The sequence below is a fragment of the Tubulanus polymorphus genome, chromosome 5, assembly GCF_964204645.1.
Source record: "Tubulanus polymorphus chromosome 5, tnTubPoly1.2, whole genome shotgun sequence".
Lineage (NCBI taxonomy): Eukaryota > Metazoa > Nemertea > Palaeonemertea > Tubulaniformes > Tubulanidae > Tubulanus > Tubulanus polymorphus.
Genome location: NC_134029.1, coordinates 22953615 through 22966628, shown reverse-complemented (window position 1 = coordinate 22966628; position 13014 = coordinate 22953615). Strand labels below are relative to the sequence as shown.

The 13014-nt window shown below is 37.6% G+C and overlaps 1 protein-coding gene across 1 annotated transcript; it reads right to left on the bottom strand.

Moving 5' to 3' along the window:
- Window positions 1-686: 686 nt before the first annotated feature.
- Window positions 687-12809, bottom strand: LOC141904992 (serine/threonine-protein kinase ATR-like). The gene is made up of 51 exons (XM_074793675.1): window positions 12771-12809; window positions 12629-12693; window positions 12270-12550; window positions 12087-12191; window positions 11934-12010; window positions 11738-11851; window positions 11513-11645; window positions 11268-11429; window positions 11081-11177; window positions 10914-10988; window positions 10504-10824; window positions 10251-10346; window positions 10087-10167; window positions 9919-10011; window positions 9755-9840; window positions 9609-9680; window positions 9415-9534; window positions 9228-9332; window positions 8959-9142; window positions 8620-8708; window positions 8401-8530; window positions 8176-8318; window positions 7967-8090; window positions 7731-7874; window positions 7312-7507; window positions 7036-7220; window positions 6622-6727; window positions 6389-6539; window positions 6224-6314; window positions 5955-6017; window positions 5745-5860; window positions 5524-5656; window positions 5139-5272; window positions 4956-5055; window positions 4746-4874; window positions 4243-4433; window positions 3852-4062; window positions 3663-3773; window positions 3511-3579; window positions 3369-3421; window positions 3264-3297; window positions 3069-3187; window positions 2838-2967; window positions 2555-2752; window positions 2318-2475; window positions 2137-2232; window positions 1901-2054; window positions 1676-1827; window positions 1325-1460; window positions 1128-1241; window positions 687-855 (listed from the first exon to the last, which is right to left on the bottom strand). Exons 1-51 carry the CDS (start codon window positions 12796-12798, stop codon window positions 796-798), a joined length of 6315 nt encoding a protein of 2104 aa, XP_074649776.1. The 5' UTR covers window positions 12799-12809; the 3' UTR covers window positions 687-795.
- Window positions 12810-13014: the final 205 nt, after the last annotated feature.

Here is a 13014-nt window from a genome sequence, read left to right as displayed (position 1 = left end):
AATTATAATATGTCGTTGCTCAGTCATAATAATATTGAGGCATTACAGCAAAATGAATATCTTTTTATACGCGTTTTTAAATCAATCGTGCATCTCTTGTAGTTTGGGAGTTGAATGCATTAAATCAATACGTCGAAATAAATGAGTTTTAGGATACCGGTATTTGATATAGATTTACTGCTGATCTCATTCGTGTAATTAATGCAAGCATTCTTCACTTCTCGTTTGTTTTCCATAGAAATGGGCCGCAGCATAATGATCAAGTCTGACGTTCATCATCTAATGTGTAGAAATTATTTTTAATCAATGTATCTTAAAATGGATGTTTTTATTGCGCATTCCTACGTGAAGAAATTCCTTTTTGTTGCGATTATGAATATCTCGATGTAACCGTAATTCCTTTCCTATTCACACATTTCCTGCCTCGATATGCACTCGAATATGGGTATCGTCGTCGACAAATCAGTTTGTGATTTTTGTGAAAATTGTTATACAATATATACATGTACTTATAATAAACAAAATGTTTTTAATAACGTAAACGATGTTTAGTTCTCGTCGAGTGGATTCTTGGATTTCGTTCCCATTCAGGCTATCGTAATATTCCTTTGCAATCTGAACATATTTACATATTTGTTTATGAAAAATCTGTCATTTTATTACATAAATGCAAAAATAACCCATAAACAAATTTATCGCTACAAAATATAATGTTTTAGTGATATTTTAAGGCTGTATAAGTAAATGCAGTATTTTCATCTGTTAAGTTGAGCAGATTTATTTTCCAAACTGTCATCACATGTACGCTGACCAACCGATGTACATTTTGCATAGATTTGCCTCGCTGATTGCTTCCTGTTCGAGTGAAATAATGAAAAGAGTTTGATTTACAGTCAAACCCCAATCATGCTGCCTAAAAACAACTACAGTCAACCCCCGATACGCAGCCCATATCAGTGATTCAGGATTTTGGCAGTCTAGAGAGTGGGTGTTGATTTTGACTATTCCAAGACAAAATACTGGTCTTTCATTTACAGAAGGAACCTGGCATCAGGCAAGGGTAATTGTTAACCAGGAGGCAGTATATCAGAGGTTGATGGTGAAATTCTAACTGTGATGATAATTACCTGAATCAAGTAGTTCACTTGACCCTCGATTGATAGAGGTAAACCTCTTCGTACTGTGTTATTCTTCGTGATGCCATTCAATCGATGTTCTATATTCTGAACATTAGACTGAGCCTACAAATAATCCATCATTTAAAACTGAGATGAGCCTTTAGATGAGCCTTAATATTGAGAAAATACTTGAAATCTTCACGAACCATTTCATTCTTGATCTCTCCGAATTCATTAGCTCTGACGACCTTTCCACCACGAGTCACTGCTGATTGTTCATTTCTGCTCTTCACCGGTTTACTCCATTCGACAAGTGGATCGTAGATAAATGTTTTCAGCACGCTTAAATAGGAAATATGAAATTGTTTTTAACGTTCCAAGTTTCTCAAAAGGCAATGATTGGTATATTCCCAATGGGCAGGTCTAGGGGTACTAATGCCCCCCTAAAGGGTCATAGTGCCCTTATAATCTTTTTACTGCAGTGTGTCGAAGAATCTAGTGGATTTGGCCCTTTTAGAGAGAGATTGGACAAGCTGGGGACGCCCATAACTCCTTACCTCATGAGAGGGTCTTTTTCATTCCTCATAAGTCTCATAGTTACTTCACAAGCTGTACGAAATATTCCTTCGTAACCAGTTGGACCGAGGGCATCGACCATATTGTGAGTCAGTCGGAATGGTACGAGTTCTGGCCAATCAAATCCTTCGCCCTATCAAACATTTGCATATGCATTAGCGCAAAAATATGTAAATTAAGCTTTAGAAATGAAATGAGGGATTTACCTTATTGAATAAGCAGTTAAAGTCGACGTGGACACAGTCACCGGTTGTAGAGTCAAACAGAATGTTTTCACCGTGACGATCTCCCAAACCAAGAATATAACCGACCATGCTCATAACAGCTGCCGTTCGAGCATACGACAATCTGGCCATATACCTACAATAGATCACAAAACTTTCGTCAATTACGATAGAAAAGCATCGATTAAATGAGTAAAATCTAAGAAAGATAAACTTGCCACGATGTTGGATCGGGAAAGGTTTGTAGGAACCATTCGCTAAACACCGGCGGATGTCGCGGTAATAACTTTGATTTGTAAATGTGCAACTTTGATCTAAATTCATAAAGGGAGAACATCAGACAAATATATATTGAAGACTATTGAATATAAGCTATACCCAATACTCATTCATACTCACTCAGTACTCATTTGTAATGTTGGTTTGACGGCAAATACTTCTCTCGGTGTCATAAAATTGCCTCTCTCTTTGTAACTCTTAGTCAAAATGTGTCTGAAGCCGTGAGTGTGCGGAACCCATTCTAATAGTCCACATTCCTCATTCAGAGGAATAACCGCCTATCATCACATCAACAAGAAATACAATCAAAATTTCAAACTCAAGAAAATATCATCTCGCAGAATTTTCTCCACTTACATAAGTTCTAATGTGAAGATTGCGTTTGCGAGATTCGGGATCTTTACGGAGACATTTATTGACGATGCCGTTGAATTCCATCAGACGACAATCTTTCCTCAAATCATCTTTAGGTTTACACATCATTATATACGGTTTACCATCACTACCTCGCATTGTTATCTTCTTCGGTTTTTGCAGAGAATGTAAAATATCAACCTGAAAATTTGTCCGAATATTTAAGTCATTAAAACTAGTTAGTTTACTCGTTAGATTTCATTCTTCTTATCGACATGTCGCGTACAGCGTCTTCAAAACCACTGAGGTAAACTTGCTGTCCAGGGAACGGATTGTGATCAGCGTGGCAGCCGGGAGTTATTGGTAGACTCGGAGTTAGTGTTGACTGTAGTGGTAGCATAATTGAGCTGAAATTCCTACATTCAATGAAAAGAACAAGTTTTCTTTACTTAATAGTTCAAATTCCAGCTACGTTAAGCACCGATAGACCAGGAAAGAATGAACTAAAACAACTCACTTGTCATCAACTAAGCGTTTTAAGCTTTTGAAATGTTGCGAAATACTCAACGTTGTTACGTTTTTCTCAACCGGTTTGTTGCAAAGTTCAAGCAAACGATCGACAAGTTTTGTAGCATCCTAGAACGAAATGATTGACAGGATGATATCACTGAATTCAAATGAGATAATCCCTCACGTTGCCAACAGTACTTACTGCGAGGAACTTGACCAAATCTGGATTTGCTTGTCTGAAAATAAATGATACATTCATTATACATATCACGAAATATAATATGAAAAATACTAGTACTTTACTCACTTTGCCCTGCTGAATATTTCAATACAGCGTTTCACTCGTACTGTTACTGATGACTGAAATAGAAATACCACCGAAATTATAAAACCTTTCTTCAAATGGATTATTTAATCACGTAGCAATAAGTAACACAGAATATTCTAACCTTCGAAACTGCCATCATAAGCCACATTGATTGTTGTGGGTAAGTACCGAGGACTGTACTGATTATGCTCTGAAATTATTACAAAGCCATAAGATATCGATTAATGAATTCAAGGGTGGAGTAAGATTAGGAGCATTCGGGATGATTACTACCATTAATCGATTAAAAACCTCCGGCTGAGCGTGACAGATACGTGAGATCAATTGAGGTAGAGCGGTCAGGAATTGATACGGTTGAATCTTCACTCGAAAATCTTCGATCAACTGCAAGAAACATTCAGAAATGATAATTCTCACATATTGGTTCAAAATGAGTGAGAATAAGATCCCTGTACTTTATACCTTATTGAGTGATGATAAAGCCGTCATATGATTGTGTTGACTGAGATTTGCTTGATTTGATGATTTCTTCATTTTCTGTTCTTCGGCTACTTGTGCCCCGTAATCTAACCACAGTGTTAACATTCTAGGCATCGACTGATAGATATACTGATTACCGCATTGCAGAGATTTACCGAAGTTCTGCACGATGTGCATAAGAAATCCACTACAGCTGTTCGACAAATACCTGAAATAACAGAATTGATGTCTATTTTCTTACCTGCTCCAATCCTCACACCAAGTTTCGGGGAAATCCATCAAGAATTGCAGGCTCTATCATGCTAACAAGGGGATGGTGGGCACTGACTAAAATAAGATATCTCCATGTAAAAACTTTTGAATCTATTCATACCCCTTCTGGCCAGATCTTGATTCAGCTGTATCGCACATGTTAGTCATCACTTTATCGTAGTATTTAGCGAGATAGAAATAGCCGCCTTCCCAATCGGGATTCACGTCGATTACATCTCGAAACTGACGCACGATCTTGTTCGTTTCAACGCTTGCCGTTTCATCGCTGTATCGACCAATCAACAACAGAGCCTGAAAACATCAACGAATTATCATAAATACTCGTTTTTATGCAGTAGCGAAAGAAAACTGATGTATTCATTCTCAGTGTTGAAAATAATGAACAATCCCGCATACGGACAAGCTGTATAACCACTGGCCTAGTGGTCTACTGGTCTGTATGTTTGCTTTCTATTTCAGGTCCGATCCTGGTGAGTGCATTTCATTGTCACTTCTCTTTATAGTTACAACCGCTCCGACTGTTTAGAGATTAATCTATAACTCATATTAAGATATCCTCGCTTGTGGGATCGTTCATCAGCGCTTCATGTATTCATAACAAACCTTCGCATAGCGCAATCTTTCCTCTAACACATTTTCATCATTCTCATCGATAGTCTGAAATTTCTTCCAGTCTGAATAATGTTTGGCTACGCCCTTTTCGAGTACAGCTTTTGCCTGGTCGGGGTCACCCTGCGCACAAAAAAATAAAACACTGAATATAATCAATCAGTTCAGGTATGGTAGGTTGGAGGCTTTTGATGAAATTCTTACCTTGTGATAGAACCATTTAGCCTTTTCAACCCAAAATTCAGCTAATCCGAAATCACTGGCACTAAGCAACGAACTGTATGCAGTCTGTACATGATCAGCTCTATAAGAATGATATCGATATTTGAATATAAAACTTCCTGTTTCAAAGACCAATACAGACAGTACCCGGACAGGGCAACTTACTTGCGAGCAACTCGAGCTTTCTGGAGCCAGATTTGACCGAGACTCTTCTCTAAATTATCATTCGATTCTTCATTGGCGAGAGTTATCAGAATTGCACGAACGTTCAGAATCGGATCCTGAGTTCGGAATGACGACTGAAATAGAAATAGTCTCAATATGAGGAATAAAGCAAACTAGCCTCTAAACCGAAATCAATCTGACGCAGTCTATGAAGTGAATACCCCCCAATGTATTGAAGAATAGAATGCTTTCTACCCAGCTCAGAATATCGTAGGCTATCTCAGAATATCGCAAGTAGAAGTGTTTTATCCGAAATGTCAGTTTAACAGATTTCAATATCATTGGTCTTTTACTCATCTAATGCTTATAGTTGTGAGTTGTTTACCTGAGTCAGGGCCAATCGTGAATCCCAGTGACTGAATATTTGAGCAATGTTCATAGTGTTTTCCACTTCATCCGTCAATCCAATATTCAGCAGGGTCTTCACTCCTTGTTCAATCTCATTCAGTATATGTAATCTAAACGAGGATGGTTTTAGAAGTGATTTATCCAGATGGCAATCGAGGAGTCGTAGAGATAAACATGATAAAACACTTTACTTTCTACCTCACAATATGTTCGTAGCCTCTTTGATAAGATCCTGCTTCCATACTCGCTGCCGATAAGGGACCCATCTGTTCCAGGCGTACGGCCTCTAATTCTTTAAAGAAATCATTCTCTTTCTGAAAAATAGAAAGTAAATCAAAACCCTTTTCAATACGTCCCAGAGGTTCAGGTATGACCAGAATAAGATGCAGTAGTAAAAAATACCCGTACCTTATTCTTAGCTGCGAGCAGAATTTTTCCAAGACCAACGCCCCAGTTGCTGTTACCAGTTTCCTGATAACAAATATAAGACGTGTCAGTATAAACCGGGGACCAGTTGTTCATAAGTTACGTGAAGTTAACCAGTGGATAGTTGATGTAGAGACAATTGACAGTTCATTGTTACAATGGTATTTATCCACCGGTTATCCTTACCCAAATTTTGAGCAACTGGCCCCAGTAATACAGGGTTTCTACATGATCATAATCAGTGTATTTACCTGAGCCGTGAACTTCTGCAGATCATCCCATTTTGCTAATTTCCAGGCAGCTTCCACTCTGTATGAATTCACCCGGTTCGACCATTTAGGCCTAAAATATGCACATTATCTTTATACGTTCGAAGGAGATGAGAAACAACATTGGTATAACGTATGAAAACATACCTTTCAGAAATAACACCAGTTGCATGTGTCAGTGCTTTGTTCAGTTGTCCGAGGTCCATGAAACATTTCAGTAATCCTTGATGTAATGAAAGATCATTTGGTTGTAGTTTAATCGCTTGTTCGTAGCAGGCAGTAGCATCTTGTAATTGTCCTGCAAAGGGAAATAGATCCAAGAATTAGTGTAAATGAATATATTTCAGTGTAAGGGATGAAACCAAGTCGTCACTTCCTACCAATACTCGTATGAAGCAAGATTTGTTCATCCAAAGTCTGATTGTCCTGACGAATTGCCGCCACACCTGCCACTCCATCGGGTTCATCCATCGCAACATAAAGTTTCTAAATTACAGTGAATGTAAAATTGTTAGTTCAACAGACAATATCGTGATATTCATTCAACGTCATTAATCTTATCATCACTAATCCGCCCTGAGTGAATGGAGAAATATTGTGGTTTGAAATGTTACAATTTATTCATTTCTCATCAGTCACATAAAGCAAGGCGCGGAATTAGCATAACCAAATTCCCTGAGATTTCCAGGTTTTTAGAAAAATCTATCATTCTCTGAGTTTTCTCTGATTCTTCTGATTCACTGAGTCTACTAGGTTTTACACGTCAGGCGCCACCCTGACAATTTCAATTATACCTGTAAGAAATCTAAATTTTCTTGTTGGTTTTGTCTGTCGTTATTTCTCATGAACAGTTCTAAATGCATGATTGCTCTTGTGTAGGCTTTACAGTTGTACGATGCGTGCGCCAGTAAATCTTGCGGAATTTTATCCACGAATTCGCATACAGTTCGATAATTGTCATCGTTGATGTACGAAGCATCTGAAATTCATAAATCATGAATTACTTACTAAAAGTCGATCGATACAATCTATGAAATTATCCGATTTTGGGGTATATTTTCACTGCTGACCTTGAGATATGTCACGGGAAATCATGGAAGATGATTTCGCCGACAGCAATCCCAAACGATGTCGCTTCCATTTGAACAGATGATCAAGAACTGAGAATATCGTCTGCGCACCCATGTGACGGAAATCGGACACTGATATCTGGCGACTTTCTTGTTTCATAACGTGGCGTAAAACTTCGAGAATTTCGCAACAAATCTAAAAGAAAGCGCTCACAAAGTAGAAAATATGACAAACAAAACGACTGTGAACGAGTGTGAAAACCACAGGAGCTCATATCTGAAGTTTGGGAGTGAACTGTAGCTTAGATCATCCAGTATCCCAGGTACTATATATATATAGAAACAAAGCACCTGGGATACTAAGCTATTATTCACCCCCAAACTTCAAATACGAGCCCCTGTGCAATAAATTACAATACTGGTACCTCATTCGCGGTACAATCTTTACTATCGAGCAGCACTTGCAGCAGTATGTGTGGAAGCAAGTAAAGAGCAATGTTTATATTGTGTTTAATCACCGCGCTACAAGCTTGAAAAACTTTCAACGCCTTCTCCTGAACGACCTGAACGAGGAGAATCATCACAAAGCGTTAAGTACATGTTAGAAGGAATTCAAACATCGGAATGATAATGATAAGATATAGTGAAGTTTTACCTTTGAAATTAAGAAGCCAGTCCATGTACAGACCCAGCTTTTAAAGCTCTGACCTTTTCTACTGTGGTAAATTGGTTTGGTAATATTTGACCAATTACTGGTTACATTAGCATTGAGAATGTACCTGAATATATTCAAGATGATTTACCGCTAGTCTAAGGATGAATCAGAAAATCCAGTGATCTAATAGTTAATGCATTGTAGGGTACCTTGAATTGAGCAACGGTGCAAGAATTTCTTGAATATGGCCTGGAAAACAATTCCAAAGTTTACGACCGGCGAGATTTCCATCCACGCAATCGGTTATTTCATAAATTTGTATAATCTCTTGAATCGCGAATGCCGAACAATCCTGAAACCAGATATGATACAATACACAGTAAATAGTTGATCGTAACGAAGATAATTCATTCATCAAAATAAGTATCAATAACCTGAGTTCTAGTATCCTCGGCTGCTAGAAAAGCTCGCGCTAGTTCATTGATCAGGTAAATTGTAAAGTTTCGATCATTCACGTTAGCCTGGAATGCATCATCTTGTGATGTATGAGTCTTTAAATCCAGTCTGCAAAATAGAAGACACGAGAAAAGACATTTAGCAGGTGTTTACTGGTAATACAGTTTGTAAAGAAGTAGAAAAGTTCGTATAATCACCTGCCAGGGTCAATGCCTCCAATTTCACCAAGACATTCACCAAATAATGCTTTAGTTTTCATATCAGTCTCTCGACAACCATTTAGTAACTAAAATTTAATAATCTATTATAGAAATTGAAATCTAGGGCTGCCAATCTGTTAAAAATGCTATCAAAAACAAGTTGATTTTCTTAAGGAAACTTTCATTGAAATATGAAAGAAAATTTATGTTCAAGAGTAAATCGTTAGACTCCCAGTTACATGTTTCACCAAACAAACCATATCAGTAATTCTCAGGACAAAATACTTCAAATCAGCAACAGTCTCACTGATCATTCATCAGGTGCGGAACACTTACAACTGAAACCATCTGAGATATGATCGGGTCGGTTCTTTCTTTACCCATGATGTATTCGTGTAATTCTTTCTGTTGACTTCGCAAAAGCTGTTTGAGTTTTTGTAAGGCGTACAAACGAACGTCGAGACTTTCGTGAGTGATGCCTTTCAACGAATTACTGATTTTCGTCGATAAATCGGCTTTTCTGAAAAAGACATTAGCAACAAAAAAGCAATTAAATGCAGAAACTAACAGGAATTCATCATCTCCTCAGAAACTCGGATACCTACCTCTGAGCTGCTTCGTGATATTTCCGAAGGACAGAATTCACTTCAGTTAATTCAGGTAGATCTGGCATGAAGTAAAGTTCGTGTAAATGTTGAGCCAATGACTTCCTGCAAACAAAAACCAATACGATTCCAGTATTTGCATTTATTAATCTGCAATTATTGTGTTTATTATAACAACAGACTCTACCTGTTTTCAACGGTTAGAAAAGTGAATATTTCGGCGACTTGTTTTGGTAATTGATAAAGCAGTGGAAGCAATGTGACGACAATCTGTGACAACATAGGACCGAGTGATATCAATTCAACGCTGCAAATAGAAATAAAGCACGATACCGGCGAGATAACATCCTAAACGCGTGAATAATGATCTATATTACATACCTGTGAACAAAACAGTTCCAAGCGCGGCATGAAACTTCTGGGAATCCAGCTTCTTTAAACCTCAGACCAATTCTGCCAGTGTGATTTTTATATTTTTGAAATTTTGATATTTGGGTTTATCAAAATGCCTCTTTATGATAACTTACCTCAAAGTTGTCATCACTTTCACTCTTACAGTTGTTATATATTTTTGTCCCATCAGTTTCATGATAGATATCAAACTTTCTAAAGCCTGCAAGTAAGAGAAATCAGTGCAAATTTCTTGTACGTTGATCGGAAGTAGTAACTTTCAAGTGGAATCATAACATACCAATTTTTTCTCTTCAAGTGGTACACTCGTCATAAGAAGAGTGGAATCAAATGATGCAAGAATTCCCAGTAGCCTTGGCTGTAAGAATCTAGCCTGCAAATAAAACACATTAACTCAGCAAGCTTAGATCCAATAGATTCAGTTACGAAAAGCATAATGAAAGAATACCATATCAGAAGATTTAGTAATGTCTTTTGGGCCGTCATAAGCATCGTCATTTGAAGCCAGCATTGCTAACGCTTGGAAAACCTGTGTTCAGAAATATACAGAGAAGTTAACATCATCAACCGCAGATGAGTTATGGCAGAGTTCCTACCTGGGTAACTCAATACCTGTGAATAATGAGTTGATAGATACATCAGTAACTCATTATGAACTCTTTGACAATCAAGTCGAAGTAGGCTTCCCATTTCTAATCCAGTTTCATTCTGTAAGAGAGCAAAATAATTTATCACGCCAAATTTAACCTTATGTAAATGTAATTGAAATGGAATATATAACGTTAACTATCATAATTGCTATTCGTATCACCGATATTCAATAAACTAATAGTAGTCTAACTGTAGTTTGGTGGACTAGACATACCTGTAAATAACCCAACGCTTTTTCGAGATCTTGTTTTTCCGAGCAGGTTCGTACGATATACGAGAATATATGCTTCGTGCTGCTGATCAGGAGTTTCTTACGTCGCTGGTTCAGTTCATCCGCTAAAATCTTGATGATAGCGGTGGCTGCCGGAGTCGCCTTGCTGACCAGGTGAGGTAGCAGAAATTTCTCCGTACTTTTAAGGAATGACTTAATGTCGGAAAAGTCGAACACGTTGACAATTGCTTGCAGCATTTCAAGCGGTGGTTTTGAGTATTCTGCATGGTTCATCTGTTTGCTATGCATGGCGTCACCCAGAAACTAAATAGAGATTTTTTGGAAATTTAACAGTTGACCTGCTGCCTGACATCGAGAATGAGATGAAAAGCGATGATGAAAGATAGACATACTTTGCAGATTTGATGACGAAACTGCATGAAAAGGGCTTGCATCTTTACACCTTTACTCTTCGAAACACCTTGAATCTTGAGTGAGGAAATATAAGAATAAGTAGTAAGACTATTCCATGAAAAGTTGATTATTTTCAGAAATTCCCCAATGTTATAATCATCCATACTTGTTCATAAGCTACAGCGCTTATCAATGGCATAGCTGATAAAAGACTTTCTAACAAGCTTATCACAGCAACCAACAACAAAGACCCTTCGGCAATTCTATGAGGAATACATAAAAATATTTCTAGGAATTTAGTCAATCATGGACTAACATACGGAAAGTTTTTCCACATCAAATGCAGCACTGACCTTCCCATATGACCAAGTGTGATGAGGATTGTTTCTTGAAGGCGAAGGTTTGAACTGTCCTGACCGCGTTCATAGGCAGCCTTCAATTTACTGATGATAACTTGATCCGTTTCGGTAGTTGTGTCACCTTTACTGTCTGAGATCAAATACTGAACTGCTTCACTGTAAACCAAGTCAGTTTATCCTAGTTAGGTGAATTGAGTAGAGTACGATTTTTATATGATTTCAAGCAAAGTTTTGCAAACCTGAACAGAACACGAATGTTGTAATCGGGGTCTTCGATAACAGTGAGACATTTATTCAGCATATCTACAGTAGCCGGATTATTAGCTCGTACACCGATATGACCAAACAACCGTTTGAAACTTTTAACAAGTGCTACAATATAAAAACAGTCACAGCAAATTAAACTGAAACTACTACTGGTAAATTGTAGATGATTTTGGTTTGAAGTTGCAGTTGAAATTTACCAGTTTTAACTTCAATCGGTTGTTCACTGGTGAGCAGATTTAGAAATGGTAAAAACATCGTTGGATCGACGATTTTAGGTCGGGAGTGTGGAGACCTCTGGTGACCTTCTTCATCTGATAATATCAATAGAAAATTTCTATATCCTGTCATACATTTTGTTGGATTAGTTTTAATTCCGAGAAGAGTTGAACGTACCGATTATATCATCACAAGAGTAGCATTGTATCGGCATATTTTCATAACACGGAGTACTGAGTCGACTCTGAGAGGTACTGAAATGATTCAATCATTAAAAATAACCCATCAAATAGGTAATACCAGGTAGATTGAAAAATCTATTATGTGTACCTCTTCAACAAAGCTTTCCTAGAGATGACACAAGCCAGTTTTCCATAGATATTTGCCAACATTTCTTGTTCAGCTGTACTGAGGGTCTTCATTTTTAAGATACCGCTGAAAGTTAACACGGGGAATGAAAGGTATTGAAATTGGTACGAAACTGGATTAGGATAGAAGTCGCAAAGCTCTTACTGGAGAATATCGTAAACGAGATGGTTGCCGTTCGGCCCGTAATGATACAACAACCGAGGAAAATGTTCGATTACGGCTCTTCTCAAATTCTCATCGCTGTCTTCGCCAGCTATTTTCATCACTTTAGCTCTCCATTGGGGGCTGTAGTCCTTCGGCATGATAGCCAACACGTGTATGATTTCACATAGAGTTGATGAGTTCAGTTTATCAGCGAGTTTACCGGCCAATTTACCGATCTCTTTACTGTTGGAAGGTTTCAGATCCAACCACGTCATATCGGTCTAAAGCAATATCAATATTTCATCACATTACATTATTATGAACATAATCACAAAATCCAGACATTTTACAATACTTACTGGCAACCAGGGTAAAGTCAATATCCATGTTATGGTTTGGCATACATTTGGAGGCATTTTCAAATCTGTAAAATTATTAATGAAAATCTATGATGGATACCGTATCATAATGTTCATTGCTTATGAGAAAATAGCATTTTACCTTGAAGAGTTAAGATTGCTCCCAACATCTGGACAACACTTGTGTATGTGACTGGAATAACATGAAGTGGGTATCTTACTGAGGCGAACTGTTTTAACAAGTTTTTAATACATTCGCAAAGGACTTTGATGTCGACTAAATGACAGAAAAACGCTTTTCCTTCTGAACCAGTCAGGTGCCTTAAACATAGAACAACAAGACAACAAATAAGTAGATATTATAGCAACTCTTGCATCGTAATCAT

What these genes read in the sequence shown, in the direction of transcription:
- LOC141904992 (XM_074793675.1), bottom strand. Translation starts at nt 12,798, where the DNA reads ATGTTGGGAGCAATCTTAACTCTTCAAG. An exon ending in AAGCGTTGGGTTATTTACAG is followed by an intron (nt 10,347 to 10,503) that starts GTATGTCTAGTC and finishes GCTCTCTTACAG; the next exon opens with AATGAAACTGGATTAGAAAT. An exon ending in TTACTAAATCTTCTGATATG is followed by an intron (nt 10,012 to 10,086) that starts GTATTCTTTCAT and finishes TTTTATTTGCAG; the next exon opens with GCTAGATTCTTACAGCCAAG.